Source organism: Antechinus flavipes, chromosome 3, assembly GCF_016432865.1.
Source record: "Antechinus flavipes isolate AdamAnt ecotype Samford, QLD, Australia chromosome 3, AdamAnt_v2, whole genome shotgun sequence".
NCBI classification, from domain to species: Eukaryota; Metazoa; Chordata; class Mammalia; order Dasyuromorphia; family Dasyuridae; genus Antechinus; species Antechinus flavipes.
Genome location: NC_067400.1, coordinates 405,747,522 through 405,765,871, shown reverse-complemented (window position 1 = coordinate 405,765,871; position 18,350 = coordinate 405,747,522). Strand labels below are relative to the sequence as shown.

The following is an 18,350-nucleotide window of genomic DNA, read 5'->3' as shown; positions in this document are numbered from 1 at the left end:
AGATTGCCTCTTTGTAGAGTTTATCCATTGCACCTGGTAATTCCCTCTAGTGCTTGACAAAATCCCTTTAATCCCTTTTCCATAGGACAGCCTGGGTAGATCTTCAAATGCTTGAAGGTAGATCTCCTGAACTTCCATTCTGTTCTTGCCCTCTAAAATCATGAGGGAGAATAAGATAAAGATAATTATCCATCCTTTATTGTTCACACTCTATTTTGGGATGTGAGGAATCTGTATGTATATCCCTCTCGTAGGGTATTGAGCTTATAAAAGGAAACGCAATGCCAGTTTGCATCATAAGTGTTTTATTTTCCATATGCCATAACTCAAAAGTTGGGTTTTCTACTAATATTATGATATGTCAATAGAGGAAAATCAATGGACTTCAAATGACTGACATAGGCTTTAAAACATTCTATTTGAAGAAGGAAGTGAAGGCATTACTTTTCAAAGTATACCTTAGAGATCAAAATGCACCATAGGTAATGAAATATGTATTAGGATCAAAACTCAGAATATCCTCTCTCTAGATAACTATAATCCCTTTTATTAGACATTTACTGAGCATTAAAAATGGCTATTTATGTAGGAATAGACATAAGAACACCCCCCATGACATCCAAATGATAAAGTGCAGACCGGCACCAAGAGACAGGTCTGAAAACTCAGTCATCTGCAACATATCACATGCTACACACACACACACACACACACACACACACACACACACACAACCCTAATTACAAAACCTCAAAAGTCAGCACAAAGGAAGTGATGTTCCTACCCAGATGGAAGCAAAGCTGCAATTCTAGTCAAGAAATTCTCAAATAGATGCAGCCAGCTGTTAGCCTGACAGATTCAGAAACCAGAAACAGAACTAGGGCAAGGTGATTGGGGCTATCAGAAAATTAAGAATACTCTAAATTATCTTAGCACTTTGGGGAGTTAACTAACATTTCTCAGAAGGATCAAGCCACTTAAAAATAACACCTGGATGTATATACATCCATATTTCTTTCTATTTTTGTTCTGGTTGAGACAGTAAATCAGGGTTATATTTCAGAAAGGGGGAAAAAGACTTAAACCAGTGGTTTATTCAAAAGGAAACAAATTAAACAGAGCTACACTGATAACAACAGATGTCTGGTTATAATTCATTCCCTAATGTTAATTAGTCAACTCTATTGCCAAAAGGGAAATGCTACTGTTAACATCAACAGCTACCAGTTAAATTGTGCTTTTCCATCAGAACAAATATTTTTTCCTCAGATTCTACAGCTATTTATTTTGCTTCTTACTAGTCTTGAGAATAATTCTCCTTTCATATTTTCTTATAGTTTTCTTCTATGCTTCACTACCCAGTCTACACAATCATTTGTTATCCAACTGTTGTTTTATATATAGTTTAAAAACTAAATTTTTCCTGATATGACAAAGGATAAAAATGATTAAAAATGAGATTGCCATCAGCCTGTTAGAGTCTACTTTACACCAGATCCCATCCCTCTGTATGTGGCAAACATCTCTACATCTTTAAAATGGTGTTGGCAAATCCAGATACCCCAACCTGATTGTTATCAACTGCAGTAAAATATTCTAGAATTAGTTTTTCAGCTCATGGGGATGTTTTCTCCATAATTAGTGAAATATAATATATATATTTATATATTTTTAACATCTTATACCCAGACCAAAAAAAAAAAAAAGCAGAAAACAGAAGGGAAATAAGACTAATATCAATTACGATTTGATTTTGTAGTAAACAATCGAGTATAACGTGCAATAGTGCAATTTTTTCTTTGCTGTTCCAACAATGCAAGTCTTACAAGGGAGTCCATTGGTTTTCACGTTTCTCATTTCACATTCAATTGCGTGCTTGCCGCTGGTTATTGTTCCTGCCAGACTTCTGTGTAGAATCACTTTGACCAGATTCAGTTTTGCTTAACCCAATGTGACGAAGCTTCAGATCCCAACGCTGTGGAATTTAAGCCAGAAAATGTTCAATACCTCCACAGAAATAATTTTTTAAAGTCATGATTTCTCAGTTTTCCTAGAAATTAAGAAATTCTTCAAAAGTAAAATACCAATCCATAGAAATAATGTCATTCAATAAGCATTCATTAAGTGCAAATCACCATTTTAGATAAGGGGGTTAGAACAAAAAATAGTCCCTTTCTCCTCAAGGAGTCAACATTCTATTCTCAGAGAGGATATAGCATAAGTTGCTTGAGGGCAGGAAATATTTCCTTTTTTTATTTTTATTATTTTTTTTTTTGGTCTTTGTACCCACAAGATCTAATACACTACTTAGCATATGGTGGGCATTTATGAATGTTTGAAAAGAATAAGACATTTAAACATTCAATCAACAGAGTCAGTCAATAAGCATTTATGAAATGCCTACTTATGTGAATATTCGGAATATAGTGAAAAGCAAAAGATAATCCTCGTCTTCAAGAAACTCATCTCAAAGGGGGAAATAACATGAAAATGACTATATGAAAACAAGATATCTATACCAGATAAATTAGGGATAATCAACATTAAGAAAGTACTAAAAAGGAGATCAGAAAAGGCTTCTAAGAAAAGGTAAAAATTTTAGCTGGATTTGAAGAAAGCCAGGAGATGAGAGGAGGAGGAAAAGAGTTTGAAGTATGCAGGACAGCCAGTGAAAAAGACCGGAGAAGGAGAGAGTACTGATGATTAAGAGGAGCAGGAAAGGCTTTCCATATGAAATAGTTGACCTAAGTTTTAGGCTCAAGTTGACCTTAAGGCTTATGAAGACTCTCTTTTTTTTCCAGTTTATTGGAGAACTCTGTACTACTTCTATGTACCATACATATGTGTGTGCATGTGTGTGTATACATACACATACATCAAAACATGCATACCTATACATACACACATAGTATTATAGATATTGAGGATCATGTCACATCCCATAGACTGTAGGATCCTTGGGCACAGAAATTGTGTCTTTGCTTCACTAACTGTGCTCTTTTCATAATTTTTTGAAATGGTTCTTTTAAAAATTTAAATAGGGAGGAAATGGAAAGGCAACTTACTAACAAGCATGAGTTGAGCATTGAAGGAAAGTAGGGTTCCTTAGAGGTAGAGGTGAAGAGAGAGTTAATCACAAACAGTTTATCAAAAGACAGGAAGGGGGAAGATGCAATAAAAAATTTAAGGAAAAGCAAATTGGTTTAACTGGAAGACAATTTAGGAAAATTGCCATAAGTCTGAAAAAGAACACTAGCATTAGGCTATTACTCAGGTTAATACCAAGTGAATACTTAGTTTTTTATCACAGAGACAAGAGGTTCTTGAATGACATGGTAATATTTTTGCTTTCAAAGCATTATTTTAGTAACTTCTAATATTGCCTAGAGAAGGGAGAAATGAAAAAATTATTCATCTGCATAATTCTTGAGTATCCTCTCAAAAGATTCAGGATTCTTTCTTGTAAGATATTCATGATAGGAATTTATACTCCTTTTAAGTCTGTAATTTGGAGGATACTTAAAAATAAAGAATATACAAATCTATTGTGTAAATGCTAATGTTTTAGCAAGTAAGCAGAAAACTTTAACTATTTAAAGCATCAAGCATCCTAACATTTGTTACTATAACTTAATTGACTTTGTGACAGATAGTAGAAGAAATTGAAAAGTCTACTTCCATTGCTGAATTACCCTATAGTAAAGTAGCTCCTCCTACTTTGTTGACATCTATTCAATCTTGTTAAAGAGAAGAGTAATTAATGTTTAATTTTCTTGGTCCTTTTTTATATTTAAAAAAGCTTTATCACCCAAATCATTTTTATTTCAGCAACCTGTTATGATGTAGATCTGATAATTTCTAAGTTAAGAAACTACCAAAAAATGTCTTATTTAACTCCTGGAATAGCAGCTGAGATGAAAAATTAGCATATTTGAAAATAAGCACTTTTCTATATAATGAAGTCTGACTGACATTCACCATGAAACACATAAAGCTTTGTCTAAATATACACAAATTGAACTAGAAAACTGAGGTAAGAATTTCAGTTACTCAATTCTCCCTGTCTCTACTTCCACTGCTCCAAAAATACAGACCTGAACTGTCCAGGGGACTTCTTAGTTAATTTTGTTTTGTCTTTTGTGAACCCATTTATAGATAATCAACTGTCTCTTGTAATGCTTCTGTAAATTCCCTCTGAATTATGATGGGAAATGACATTACATTCCTTACTAGGGAACAGAAGCAGATACGTAAATTAATCCAAGGTGTATCTTGGATTTTCAAATGATAATTTATGACTCTGTTATTTTGACATGAGGAGCAGCAAACACTATTAGTTGCCCTAAGTCAGGGGAGTAATGAAAGTTCTTCAAATGAGCACAGGAATTTAGGACAAATTCTTGTTCTGCATCAGCAAGCAGAAAACAGAGACAATAAGAATCCCAACATGGTTGAAGAAGAGTGCTTTTCTATTCATGAATGCCAAAATTAGTGAAGAGAGTTGATTATAGCAAGCCCTGCCTGCCTGAACTTGAAATCAACCTTGCTTTCAACAAATATACTGGGAAACAGTAAGGAAGAAAGTGAGGGATAGGGGGGTTGGGTCTGAGGGTCGGGATGGGAATAGGGACTCATGCAAAATATGGCCTTTGCATTTTTTTTAATGTCATTAAAAAAAAAGACTTGTCTGCTATGTCAAGTGCCAGATGCACAAAATAAACTGTCCAAGGGTTATTTAATTTAAACAGTAAGTGTTTCCCAAGCCTTCAAACTTGTGGAAGGGAGAGAATATATTATAATTGGTCCAGTTTCCATACCCTTTTTCAATTTCTTTGCCCTATTATGAACATGACTTCCTACCCCCACATTCTTTTTCTTTAAACAGACCTGATAAGTTTAACTATGTTAGTACAGAAAGAAGAAAAATGAAATCTTTCATTGGAAAAGATCATTTTGTCCCACTTTTAAAATTTATCAGCCCCTGGAATTTGCTAGAGCAAAATTCTAAGGGATTCACTCAGCTTTCAGATATGTAAATTAATCAGGCAATTTGCTAAATTGATTAACTTAAATGTCAAAAGACAGACCCCTTTTTTTTTTTTACACAAGTACTTTAGGTTTTAATACTTTCTAGACTGAAACATGGCAAAAGGGCACCTGGCCTATTTAAATGGCACAGGCTTAGTTTTTCTTTATTTTCTATTATGGATTTTAGGATATAAAATATAGACTTACCTTAACTTTTTTACCAAGACGATCCTTCCATTTCTCAGCTATTGAACCTTCCACCAAGAGCAACCTGCATTTTGCAGAAAAGCAACATATAACAGTACAGAGGTATTTGTCTTTATGTATTTGTAAGTACATGTGTATTCATATCTATGTATACTTTTTAACATTCTATATGAATATATAGGCACATTGTAATCAATAAAAATTATTATGGAGTAATGGGAAAGAAAATATCAACTTTATATTCCATTATTCTCTTGAAAAATTAGAGAGGGATATCTAATATTGAACTCTGGGATATGGAGAAGAGGATGGTCAGGAAGCAAAATGTATTATTTCAAGTAATAAGCAACAAGTACCTAGAGCGTTCTTCATCTTCATAGCCCATGATGAGATATTCCTCATTAACATTGAGTGGAGGACATAAGCAACCCGAATTCGTGTAAAGATTAATCGTATCCCTTGGGATATTCACTAAAGAAGATTTCAAAATCTCCTTTACTTCCACTACTGCAGTGATATCATGGCATTTGGTCTTTACTTCCTTCACTTTTGCCCGAATAACTGAGGAGAAAAAAAAAAGAGTATTTTGAAATCCAAATAATGTAATATACATTCAAATCAGGTTCCTTATTTGCTGATTTCTGTGGATTTATATTCTCTTCCTGCCATGGTCCATTGAGCCATATTAAGTCAATGAGAAGAGATACAGAATAAATTGCACTAAACTTGAAAGTCACTCTCAAAAACATGATGTGAATTGTAGTGTTTCTCTGTAGTCCTTGCTACTGGTGAGGTTGAGGCTAGGGATCTCTTAAGCTTGGAAGTTTGAACTGCAGAGGGCTAAGCAATTAAATGTCCACACTTAGTTTGGCATTAATATGGTCTGTTCTCTGCCACAGCAGCAAACCAACCTGGACTGGAAAACTGTTCAAATCAAAGTTCTCGAGCCAATCAGAGTGAGAACAGCCTATTAGCAATCTTTGCACTTCCAGCATGAGTAAAATAGGAAGTGCTAGGCTTAAAATAAAACAAAACATAGCACTTAGTTGGCGCTTGTCTTTTGGCTTTGGTACTCACAGAATTTAAGATTTGGAAAGATCCCTAGTCAACCATCTAGTCCAATAAATACGTAAAATGATTCTCATCTCATCATATACCATATACTAAATTTTTCTATGATTAATTTTGTGCTTTCAAAGCAACCAACTGCCAAAAAAGTATAACTGTAACATCATTATTCCCTTATTAATGTTATAAGGATATAAATACCTAGATAGATAGATAGAGCAAGCTGTATTGATATATATTATATAATGCCATTATATCCAAAGAATCAAAATTGCAGGTGAACCAAAGAGATATAATGAAGGGTGTAATTAGACTGCAGCCTCTAACACCAAGTATAAATTTTATTCTTCTATGTAATAAGAAGTAGAATGAAAGAAATCACAAGTGGCATATATGATCTAAAGAGAAAGTGGGAAAATCATGGGAGAGACAGAACAGTACCACAGAAAGTGTATTGGTTTTAGAATCAGTGGTCCTGGGTTCATATTACAGCTCTTCTTTTTACTACTTAGCTTCCTCACCTATTTAAAAAAAAGATCATTGGACAGGATGATGTCTAGGATCCTTTCTTGCTCTAAATCCATGATCCTATGTGAAAGAGTAAAAGAGAGCCCTATAAACAATCCCTGTGTTCAAAACTGCTATCCACACAATATTAAGAGAAGCAGAAGATCCCCACCCTAACCCCAACACACATAGACATAGCATATCATATAGACTTCCTATCAATGGGATAGACATCACCAAGAATCACACAAGATGAGAAGTCATGATTGGCTGTCATCTATACTATTGGAAAGAGTACATACATTCATGATATCATAAATACATATAATAATAACAAACATTTAGATAGAGCTTTAAAAATCCTGTAAAATAAATAAAATCCTATAAGAATTGTTATCTCCATTTTCTACTATGTGTTCCTCCAAAGTATTGCTCACTAGTTCCAAAATTCATCTCATTCCTCCTATCTCTGGCTTTTTTTTCTTATCAGAATATGTACAAGGCACATAGAGTAGGTGCTACACAAATAAGCATGCACTTGTTTTAGCTCTCCTATTCAACTGTAAGCCCTTTGGGGGGCAAGTACATTATTTTCTTTATAGTCACCAAAGTTGCTAGCACAATCACCACATGTCCTTAAATACCTTGATGGAACTTTTTTGAATTAAACTAAATTAACATCCTGATGCTTCATTGTTCTCAACCCTAATCCACTTCCTGTTCATATGTGCTATAAACTGCCAGACTAACCCAGTCCCAGATAAAATACTATAACATAATTTTCTCCAAAAAAATTTTATTCAAAACTGTGTATGTAAACTCTATTGATTTCTATAAGGGTTTATAGATAGATGATAGATACATATATACATATATACATTTATCATTAATCCAATGTTATAAAGTTATAATGGATGGGGTGAAAAGATTTAGAGTCAGGAAAAACTAGATTCAAATCCTATTTTTGACACATACTAGGATAGGAGTATGTGCAAGACTCAGCTTCATACAACCTTCTAGATATCTACTAAAGTACAGACATCTTCCATCAGACAAAATCAGAGACTTTAAAAATGATCATGATGATAACATTTATAGCACTTTTAATGTTTGCAAAGTGCTTTACAAATATTAACTTATTTGATCCTCACAGAAACCCTTAGAAGTAGATGCTATTATTATTCCCATTTTATATGTGAGCAAACGGAGGGATACTGTATTGTGATTTGTCCAGCATATAGTGTCCCAGGTTGAATGGAACTCAGATCTTCCTGACTCCAGATCTAGTTTTCTGTCCACTGTGTTACCTAGCTCTGTTCATATACATAATGATGTACTATTAAAATTCACATAATTTGTTTTGATTTTCCTATTGTACATATCAAAATACTTTCTTAGTGAAAGTAGGACAGTCTGTTTAGCATTAAAAATGTGGCTTGACTGATTTCCATATCATCATCATCATCATCATCATCAATATTACTTGCCCTGTTTGTATGACATTTCAAATTTTGACTCACCAACTCTTCAGATAAATGCCCATCTATCTCCTTCTTTCCAACTTTGTTTTGCTACATACTTTCTTATATTTTCTCCTTAAATTAGCCTTCAAACTCCTGCTGAGGAGGGCATATCTCATGTGAATAGATCTGCTGTCCTTTATTTTTAAAACACTTTTCATGACAAATTTAATCACCAACAAAAACAAACATTCCAAAATTTTAAAAAATTTCCAATATGTTTATGTCCCCTTCTGAACTTTTTTGATTTTCTTAATGTATTTTTCTCAATGTTCCTTTTTCTCTCTTTAATTTTTTACGCCTATCACTATTCATATCTCTTACCAACAAAAAATTAGCCTTCTATTGTAAAGTAGTTAAGCAAAAACAAATGGTTAAAAAGTAGTTAGGGAAAACAAATCAACATGCTATGTCTGAAATAATAATTGCACTTAAACACAATCTAGTATCTTTCTGTCACGGAGGTTTAGTATTGATCACTAATTTGATTAGAATTGTAAAGCCTTTCATAGCTGTTTTCTTTTTTATCAGTGTGATGACAATATATTTTTTTCTTTGTGTTCTGCTCCTTTCACTTTGCATCTGTTCATATAAATGTCCCCAAATTTCTCTAAATTGGTCATTTTTGTAATCTTTGTAATATAATAATATTACATTATAATCATATTCCACAATTTATTATATTCCAACTGATGGGTGCTTATTTTGTGTCTAGTTTTTTTCTTTTGCTACAAAAAGAACAATAATAAAAAATTATTTTACTTTCTACCTGTTGAATGGCTTCTATGTCAAGCATTTTTATGCTGCTTTCTCTAGTTTTATATACTAAATTTTATCTAGTTAACATAGTATTAATACTGTTAATTTCTGTCCCTCCTGAGAGGAACGTCATGCCCCAAATTGCATGTCAAAAGTGCAGTCATATATACACACAAAAAAAATCACAAGTTACAAATAAGATCACAAAGGACAAAACAATTTTGATTATAAGAAAGTAAAACTTTTGTGCAAATAAAATTAAACTACAACAAAAGGAATAAAAAAGTAGGGAGAAAATTTTCTATCAACCATAAGACATGTAAGATAAGCCCAGAGTTATTTCCAGACATAGCAACACTTGTAGAAAAAAAAAACCTGAAAGTTCGGTATTCATTATGTGGAGAATGGCAAAACAATAATGACATATTCATATTATGAAATATTGTTACATCTTAAGAAAAATTTGGAGAAACTTGGGAAGACATAAATATATACTGAACAAAAAGCAAGAGAACTACATATGTATGTATATTATATATAACATATTCATAATATAACATATTCCTTAATATATGTATACACAAAATAATTATACATTATATAATGTGTAATCATGTATGAATAATTTTATTTACATATTCAATAAAGAATAATATCAATGCAATCAGTTTTGTCTTCAAAGAAATACACTTCCATCTTTTATGGTAGATAAATGGTAGTATATTGAAAGTGGAATGAAGCCTATTACATTAGACATGATCAAACATATATTGTATAGTTTTTCCTTAACTGTCACTTCTTTGTTACAAGGCAGAGTTCTATGAGGATGAGCCTTGGGGAAAAATAACAATGTGAATGAAGCTGAAACAAAACATTTTATTATATAATAAACTAGAAACTGCCCTACTTTCCTTAGTGTCCAGTTAGGGAATTGAGGAAGAGGAGAGATAGAAGAAAAGAAATTTGGACCTAAAAAAATGAAATATTTTGAAAAATCAATATATTGGAGTCTGCAAGATATAGTGGAAAAAATTCTGATCTTGAAGTGAGAACTATCCATGGGAACTGGTTTCGACTCTTACTAACTATGTGATCTTAGCCCATTTGGCCCATTCATTAATTCTTCTTAGGCTTCATTTTTCTCATCTGTAAAATGGGAATAATATTTATACTACCTACTTCAAAACTGTTTTTCTTTTTGCTAGGAAAAATGAATGGTTAATCTTATAGCAGCATAAAATGTCCTGAGTGAAAGCTTGTGATTTTTTTTAAAGGTCTGATTTTTCTTTATTCTATTTTCCCACATTACACAGCAACAAGTTTAAACAAAGTTCTTGTGGGATTTTTGTCAAAAGTCAAACTGCTCAAATCCTCTGAGAGACTCTTTTTTTTCTGAGACTACTACTCAATTTCTAGATAAAAGGCATTTCAAATAAACATTTGCATGTTTGGATTGTTGGATAAACTGTTCCTTTCAACCTTTTAAGGTCCATTCATTACTGAGAAAGACAGGGAGTCAAACAACATATCCATAATGAAAAGTGATTGAGTTACCCCGCTGAAGAAACTATTCAAAAGAAACACAATTTCTTCAATTTGGATCCACCTTTTTTCAACTAAAGCAAACCACAACTTCTCCAATACTCAGTGATGAGTCTTTGTGAGGAAACCTATTATATAGTTAGAGAAGAATGATAGTGAAAAATGACCTAAACATGAAATCAGGAGATCTGGGTTCCTATCCCAGCTTTAACATTTAATAGCTATGTGATATCCTAAACAAAGCAAACTCTCTCAATCTAATTTTCCTTTTTTTTTTTTTTTGTAAATTAGGAAGGATAATACTTACATTAAATGCCTCCAAACATGTGCAAAAAATTTGTAGACTTTAAAGTACTTTAGAAATATAGATTACTATCATTTTGATTTTTTTGTGGTCAACATAAATAATTGCCAGACCTCTGGTAATGCATGTCCTCAAGCAGAGATGATTCACCTAAGATTAACCTAACTAGTGCTACCTAATTCTGTTAAAATGATGGGTGATTGAGGTGGGAATCTAAAATTCTCAAGAGGCTAAGTGTTGGGTTAAATCTAATAAGATAAAATCGAATGGTTATCAAAGTAAAGGGAGACAGCATAGCATAATGGACAGAGAACAGATCTTGGAAAACCAGGATCTGATTTGGCAAGTCATTTGACATCTCAACATGACATCTCATATTGTTCAGTTGTGTCCAACTTTGCATGACCCATTTGGGCTTTTCTTGGTAAAGATTTTGGGAAGGTTAGCCACTTCCTTCTCCAGCTTATTTTACAAAGAAAGAAAATGAGTCAGACTGAGTTAAGTGATTTGTCCAGGGTCACACAGAAAGTATCTGAGGTGAGATTTGAACTCAGAAAAATGTTTTCCTGACTTCAGTTGCTGCACTCTATGAAATTTGATGCCATCTATCTGTGCTCTCGGTGTTTTAATCACTCTTAAAGTATAAGTTGCAAAGACCTGCATTGAGGAAGAGAGCTTCTTCATCAGGAAGTTCCCTTATACTAATGAAACTATAATTCTAGCCCTTATCTCAATCAATGTAAAAGTCTTATACTCTGATTCAAAAAACTTGCTACAAAAAGTACAGAAGGGAGAATAGTTAAAAGACCTGCAAGTTTAATGTGTTACTGTGAGAAAAACCAAAAGCCAAGCCAAAACAAAACAAACAAAAACCCAACCTAGTGCAGTCTAATACAATGAGAAATAGAGGATCCAGAAAAGAAGTGAGTTCCACTGTACTGTGTACTTGTGAGAATATATAAAGTACTGTGTTCAGTTCTCAGTATTTTATTTTAGAAAAGGCAGATTATCCTGAGATAATCCTGAGAACAGCCAGCATGAGGAAGGGGGTCTGTCTAGTTCTTGAAAGATCAGGATCCACTAAAAGAATTAGGGAAATTTAGTCTGAACATGAGATAACATGGCCATGTTCAAGAGGGATCAGATTTGTTCTCCATGGTCCCAGCAAAAACAACTGAGAATAATGGATGGAAGGCATTGCAATGAAGATTTATGTTCAGTATAAGGAAAAACCACATAACTTCATTAACAGAGATTCCCATGTTAATAGTCTTAACCTATTTTTCTAATAACATTATCAGGAAGTACAAACAAAATTAGTATATCAGTGCATTTTTATCCTTTCCCACCTAAAATGAGGCACTAAAGTTTCTCAGTAGAATATTTTAATAGAATAAATTTGATTCAATTAACTAATCAATAATGTGCAGTTATTTAATTTGATGCCTCTTTAATAGTAATAGTTCCCTAGAGAGATATCAACTGGTACTTCATGAATTTCATTTGCAAGAAAAAGAAGTAGAAGAAGAAAAGGAGAATTAGGAGGAGGGGAAAGAAATGCAGGAAAGAGAGGAGGAGAAGGAAAAAAAAAGGAGAAGAAGAATAAGAAAAAGGAGGCAGAGGAGGAGGAGGAGGAAAAAGAAGAGAAAGAGAAGGAGAAAAAAGAGGAGAAAGAGGAGCAGGGGGGGGGAAGGAGGAGGAGAAGAACAAGAACTAGAAACACAACAAGAACAAGAAGAAGAATAAGAACAAGGACAAGAAGATCAAGAAGAAGATTAAGAAGAACAAGAACAACAACAATAAAAAGATGACAAGGACACCTATAGGATTAAGTTCTGACATTCTACCAATTACCACTTTATTAGGATCTACCCAAGATGAGAAGCAGTGTGGTATAGTGGTTAGAGTATTGGTCTTAGAATAAAGAAAATCTTGGTTCAAATCAAGACACAGACACATAATTAGCATATATATGTAATATGTGTGTGCGTATACAATTGTGTCAGTCATTGGGATTAGTAAGATTAAAAAAAACACTCTCTTTATATTATGTATGCTATGTAAAATAATGATTACTCATAAATTTCATTTCTTGCCCTACTGAACAATTTTAAAATATATTATAAGTAAATAGTAACAAAGTCCAGGAATATTAAATTTTTAAAAATACAGACTTTCTTTTCAACTCTACAACACGTGTCAGTGTTTTCTATGTGATGCAACCCTTACTGAAGTTAACAAATTTAATTTTTCTTTATTTTGAAGTCTAGGGCTGTTCACCTTTATGCAATTAGGAGCAAGACATCCATAGCTCACAATTAAATTCTTGTTTCTCATTCTCTAATAATCACATATCCTTCACAACAGAACTTATATGAAAAGTTAAGTCTGTATAAATTTAAAACCAGTATTCAAAATAATAATCAATTATCTGACTTCCAAAACCCCATCAGTCCTAAATTGTATCTATAGTTGCTCTTACCATAGTTATAATTGTTCCGGAAATAGGTCTTCTGTGTGGCTCTTACTGGCTTACATTTGCAGCGTTCTGAAAGAAAGATAACAAGTTAGCTGTAAATGAAGAAAAGTATAAATTTGTCATCTCAAAATCAATTTTCTCTTTTATTGTGACTTGTCTCTTTTTAAGGCATGAAACAAAATTTGGTAGTTTTTTGTTTCTTAGGTGATTGGATTTTCTTTAGGAAATTTCTAACTTCTTTTTATGACTCCAAACTTCTGTCAAAAATAGTGATTTTTTTTTAATATCAACATTCTTAGGGTAGTGATGAATGGCTGAAAGTCAAGGAATGCTATAGTCTCCCCAGAATTGAAAATAAGGATCACAGAAAGAGTTCACAAAGTAGTTGTCAGAAGTTTGCAACTCATTAAAATTGGGAATTATGGAGAAATAATGTAAAAATTGATACCAAAGAAATATGTGAGCAATAAAGATGGGCCAGACAATGGAAGGACTTTCTGTTCCACTTTAATAAGAACATAAAGAAGGCCCCTAGTTTGTTGAGCTAGTCTCTGTGTTTAAATTTATGGAAAGACATGGACAAGAGTCACACTGAATGGGTAAACATAGATGATAAGGAGTTAAAAGAGCTAATATAGAAAATGGCAAACCACTCTAGTATCTACCAAGAAACCCCCAGAATGGGGTCACAAAGAATCTTGTATGACTGAATATACCACCATTGGAAATGTATTATTATTATATAGGTGTTTTTATATTATATTATAGATGTGCTTTATATATTATATATGTTATTGCCATTATTACCATTTATAGATGAGGAAAGAGAGGTTCAAAGAGGTTAAAATTAAACTGGCAATAATAATAATGACAATAGCTAAGATTCACATTGTGCTTGTACTATGCTAAATGTTTACAAATCTCATCTCATTTTTATCTTCACAACAACCCTAGGAGAGAGGCGCTGTCATTATCTCTGTTTTACTGATGGAACTGAGGTAGAGGTCTAGTAATTCGCCCAGATCCATATAGTTCGTAATCATTTGAATCTGCATTTGAACTCAGGTCTTCCTGACTCTGGGAATGGCTTTATCCACTGCATCATCTTACTGACCCAAACCTCTAGCAAGAATATTTGAACCAAGTCTTTTGGAAAAGATAGTATATTACTCATGCCTATTTAACACAGGAAAAAAAAATGTTTTGCAAATAAAGTAGATAATCCAGCCCTAGGTTATTCTGTTGACCATCAGCAAGAATCCCTGAATTGCAGAATCACTGAATCAATAGTACCTGAAAACATAACTGTGACCAATTTCCATATAATTAAATTAGTCAACTCTCTTCATAAAGATTTCTAATGATAAAGGTCCTCCCCACATTTAGTCTGCCCTTTTGCCATTCAGCATGACTTCCAAATGGCTCAATTAAAACTTTTTTTCTGCCATGGTAATATATTCCCTCTGGTACCATTCTCTATAGAGATAAATGTATTTCCTCTCTATTTCATATTTTCAATATTTCAAATTTTTAAAAACATTATTAAATTTTATTTCTGCTATTTTATATCCTCATAAAGCTCTATGAAAGAGATGGTATAAATAAATCACCTCCATTTGACAAATGAGGAAACACTCAGGGAGGTGAATAGCTTGCTCACAGTCCCAAAAGTAGTACATTAAGTTTGAGTTGGGACTGAAAACCCAGATCTTATCCCTTTAATAGCCCCAATTTTTCTTTCTTTTTTTAAAAGTACTTATTAATATTTTCCACCCCTTCCCAGTTTACATAGTTAATTTTGTTATTCTTTTCTCATTTCTCTCCAATTTCTTCAACTTCTTCCTAAAATACTGGTATCCTAATAAAGGCATGACTAAGTACTATGAGTAGGTGTTTCTTATTTCAGGTAGAATCATTCTTATTATATAATAAGACCTTCCATCTATATATTGGTAATGTCAATTATGTCTCTAAATCTGAGATTTGTGTGAAAATCAGAAAAGCGAAATAAATTACTCATGATCACACAGAAATCTAGTTCTAGAGACAGGCTTTAACCTAGCCCTTCCTGTCCAATACTCCATCTTCTATACTGCTATTTCTCTTCACTGTGTCACTAGCAATTTTTAAAGAGTTCCTTAGAAATCCTAAATAATTATTAGAGCTATGTGACTGCTTCAGAAACTGTAGCTTGGGAAGAAGCTGGTGAAATTATATTCTTTTCCTTTGTGGATGTGGGAAGAGAGGAATCCTATTGAAGAAAACTGGATGAAGATGAGAAGAAGGGAGCAGGAGCTTTGTTCTCTGTAGCCCACAGAAGAAAAGAAATAGGATGATTGGGGAAAGAACTAGGACCAAGAAATTTTTCTGAAACAGTTACAAAAGGAGGATTTTTTTTTAATCCATAATAGTTCCTTCCTTAAAGTTTCCATGAAATTCCTCACTCCAGGGTATCCCACCCTCCCTAATTATTCTTGTCCCTCCCTTCCCCTTGTCATATCTTCCAGTCCTATCCCATTTCTAGATCTTTTACCTGGGATTATTACACCAAAGAAAATTGGCACATCAATAAGAAGCTCCAATGAGAAAATACCATAACATCCTCCTCCCTTCTTGTCCCTTTCCTTTCCCCTCTCCCTCCTCTTCTGCTTCCTCCTCCTCCTCCCCTTTCCTCCCTCTCTGTTTCGCTCTCTTTTTCCTTCTCTCTCTCTCTCCTTCTCTTTCTCTCCCTCTCCCCCTCTCCCTTTTTCTCCCCAAGACAGACAGACATAAAGACACACACACACACACACACACCACTGCCCAAATCCTTCTTGTTAATTGATAGTTGTACCTATATCCCAACACAGGAGCCCCAAGACTGTCCTAAACTTTATGAGAGAGGAATAAATGTGTGCAACTTAAATGTTCATCTGAATCCATTTCCCCATAAAATATTGTTATACACAGTCACTAATTCCTATATTTCCAATTAGTGTGGTCTTATCCCTTCAGATAGATTATGGATTTAAAACCAAACAAGGAATCTGGTGTAGTGGAAAAGTGAAAGCTAGGAAACAAAACCAAAATTTTCATAGTTGAAAGAGATGTCAGCATCCATCTACTTCAAATCATTCCAGAACAAAAGGACTCCTCCCAATCACATCCTAAACAAATGGTCACTCAACTTCTACCTAAAAGATCTCTAATAAGGGAGAAATCAATTACCACCAGGGGCTATTTCACCTATAAATAGCTATTATGGTGTTGTCCCTTATATCTAATTTAAATGTATCTCCTTTTAACTGTCAACAGTTGTTCCTTATTCTTCCTTTTAGGGCCAAAGAAAACAAAGGGTAACACCTTTTCTACCTGACAATCGGTTAAGTTCTTGAATACTGTTTACTATATCTCATGGTGTCTTCTCTTTCCAGACTAAATATCCTCAGCTAGTTGCCTTCTTCTGGATGCTCATCAGCTTATCAATGACCTTATCAATATTCTGGGCCTAGAACTTATCACAGTACTTTAGATGTGTGTTGACCAGGAGAGAGATGGTTTTGAATCCTGACTCCAACATTGAAATAATATTTAAAATAGGCAAGCCCATTTAGTTTATTTAAGCCACAACATTTCCTCTAATTCTTTAAATCATTTAATAATGATTTCACTTTCTATCTCAAAGTATTGTTCTGAAGAAGACTATTTGTAAACTATTTTTCCCCCTCAAAAGATTATCATTGAGGACTTTCCCAATTCACAAAAAAAGCCGTTGATTAAATCTCATTTGAAGGATTGGAAGGTGGCAATTCATATTAATATATCAGTCTCCTTCCTACCATTCCCCCCACCTTTTTTGGCACTGATTAAGTATTTGCTTGTTTGACTAAGTAAATTTCTGATATATATATATATTTAGTCTTTTCCAAAATCATAAAGCTTTGTTTGTATATGTAATTCTAAAGGATGGGACAGCATCATTTTTACCTGCTTTCTCAAGCTTTGGGAACAAAAAGTAGATTGGACAGAGTAGTAATCTGCTCTAAGACTTTCTTGAGGCATCCTGGATGCTTTGCAATTGTGATACAAATAGACAAGTCTCTTCACTTTTCCAGCAGGAGATTCTCAAGTCTTAGGTATTCTAGGAGTCCCTACATATGTAAAAATCCCTACATACATCCCTAGGAATCACTTATGTAGGTGCTAATAACTCAAGGTACTGGAAACTGGGACAAGGTAAATAAAAGGGGTCTTTGGACCATTTTGACTTAAAGTGACTCAGAGTCTATTTTTGGATAAAAAATTGCACAGTCCCTAACTTTAAGTTAACAGAAGAAATGAAAACTAAGAACTTCCAATCTTTTCTTCCAGCAAGGGCAGATATTTGAGCTCATGAATTCTTTTCCTCCTTCATTAGAGCACCATTCCACCAAGACAACCCCAGAAACAGTGGGCATGGCTGCAGAAACATCAATAATGAAGGCACTGCCAGGACTTTATATCTAATAGCCATGAAGCACAATAGCCATTAACATAATAATATAGGAAATTTTAATGTCTCTTTAATAGGTTAGGGCAACTAGGAGAACATAACAGGGACCTAGAGTCAGGAGATCTAATTTAAATGTGACCTCAGTACTTACCAGTTGTGTGACTCTGGGCAAGTCATTTAACATGTTTATTTCAGTTTCCTGGTTTGTAAAATGGGAATATTAATAGCACTCACTTCAGAATTGCTGTGAGAAGGAATGAGATTGCACAACGTCCAGCACATAGTAAAAACCACAGAAATGTTAGTTATAATTGTAATTTTTATTTAATAAATATTTTATTATTATTTAAATAACTACTTTATCATTATTATTAATAATATATTTATAGAGGGCTTTCTGTATAGCAAGCAGAGAAGTCAAGAATTTTTCAACTTTATTCAGAGGAAACGGAAAAGACAAACAAT

General features: G+C 33.5%; 1 protein-coding gene across 1 annotated transcript in view; it reads right to left on the bottom strand.

Moving 5' to 3' along the window:
* Positions 1-288: 288 nt before the first annotated feature.
* Positions 289-18,350, bottom strand: part of FRZB (frizzled related protein) — a 63,457-nt gene continuing 45,395 nt past the window's right edge. Inside the window, exons 3-6 of the mRNA XM_051986079.1 lie at positions 13,418-13,483; positions 5,592-5,796; positions 5,236-5,299; positions 289-1,975 (exon numbers count right to left, since the gene is read on the bottom strand). Coding sequence (XP_051842039.1) covers positions 1,865-1,975; positions 5,236-5,299; positions 5,592-5,796; positions 13,418-13,483 — 446 coding nt within the window. The 3' untranslated portion in view covers positions 289-1,864. The remainder of the gene's footprint in view (positions 1,976-5,235; positions 5,300-5,591; positions 5,797-13,417; positions 13,484-18,350) is intronic.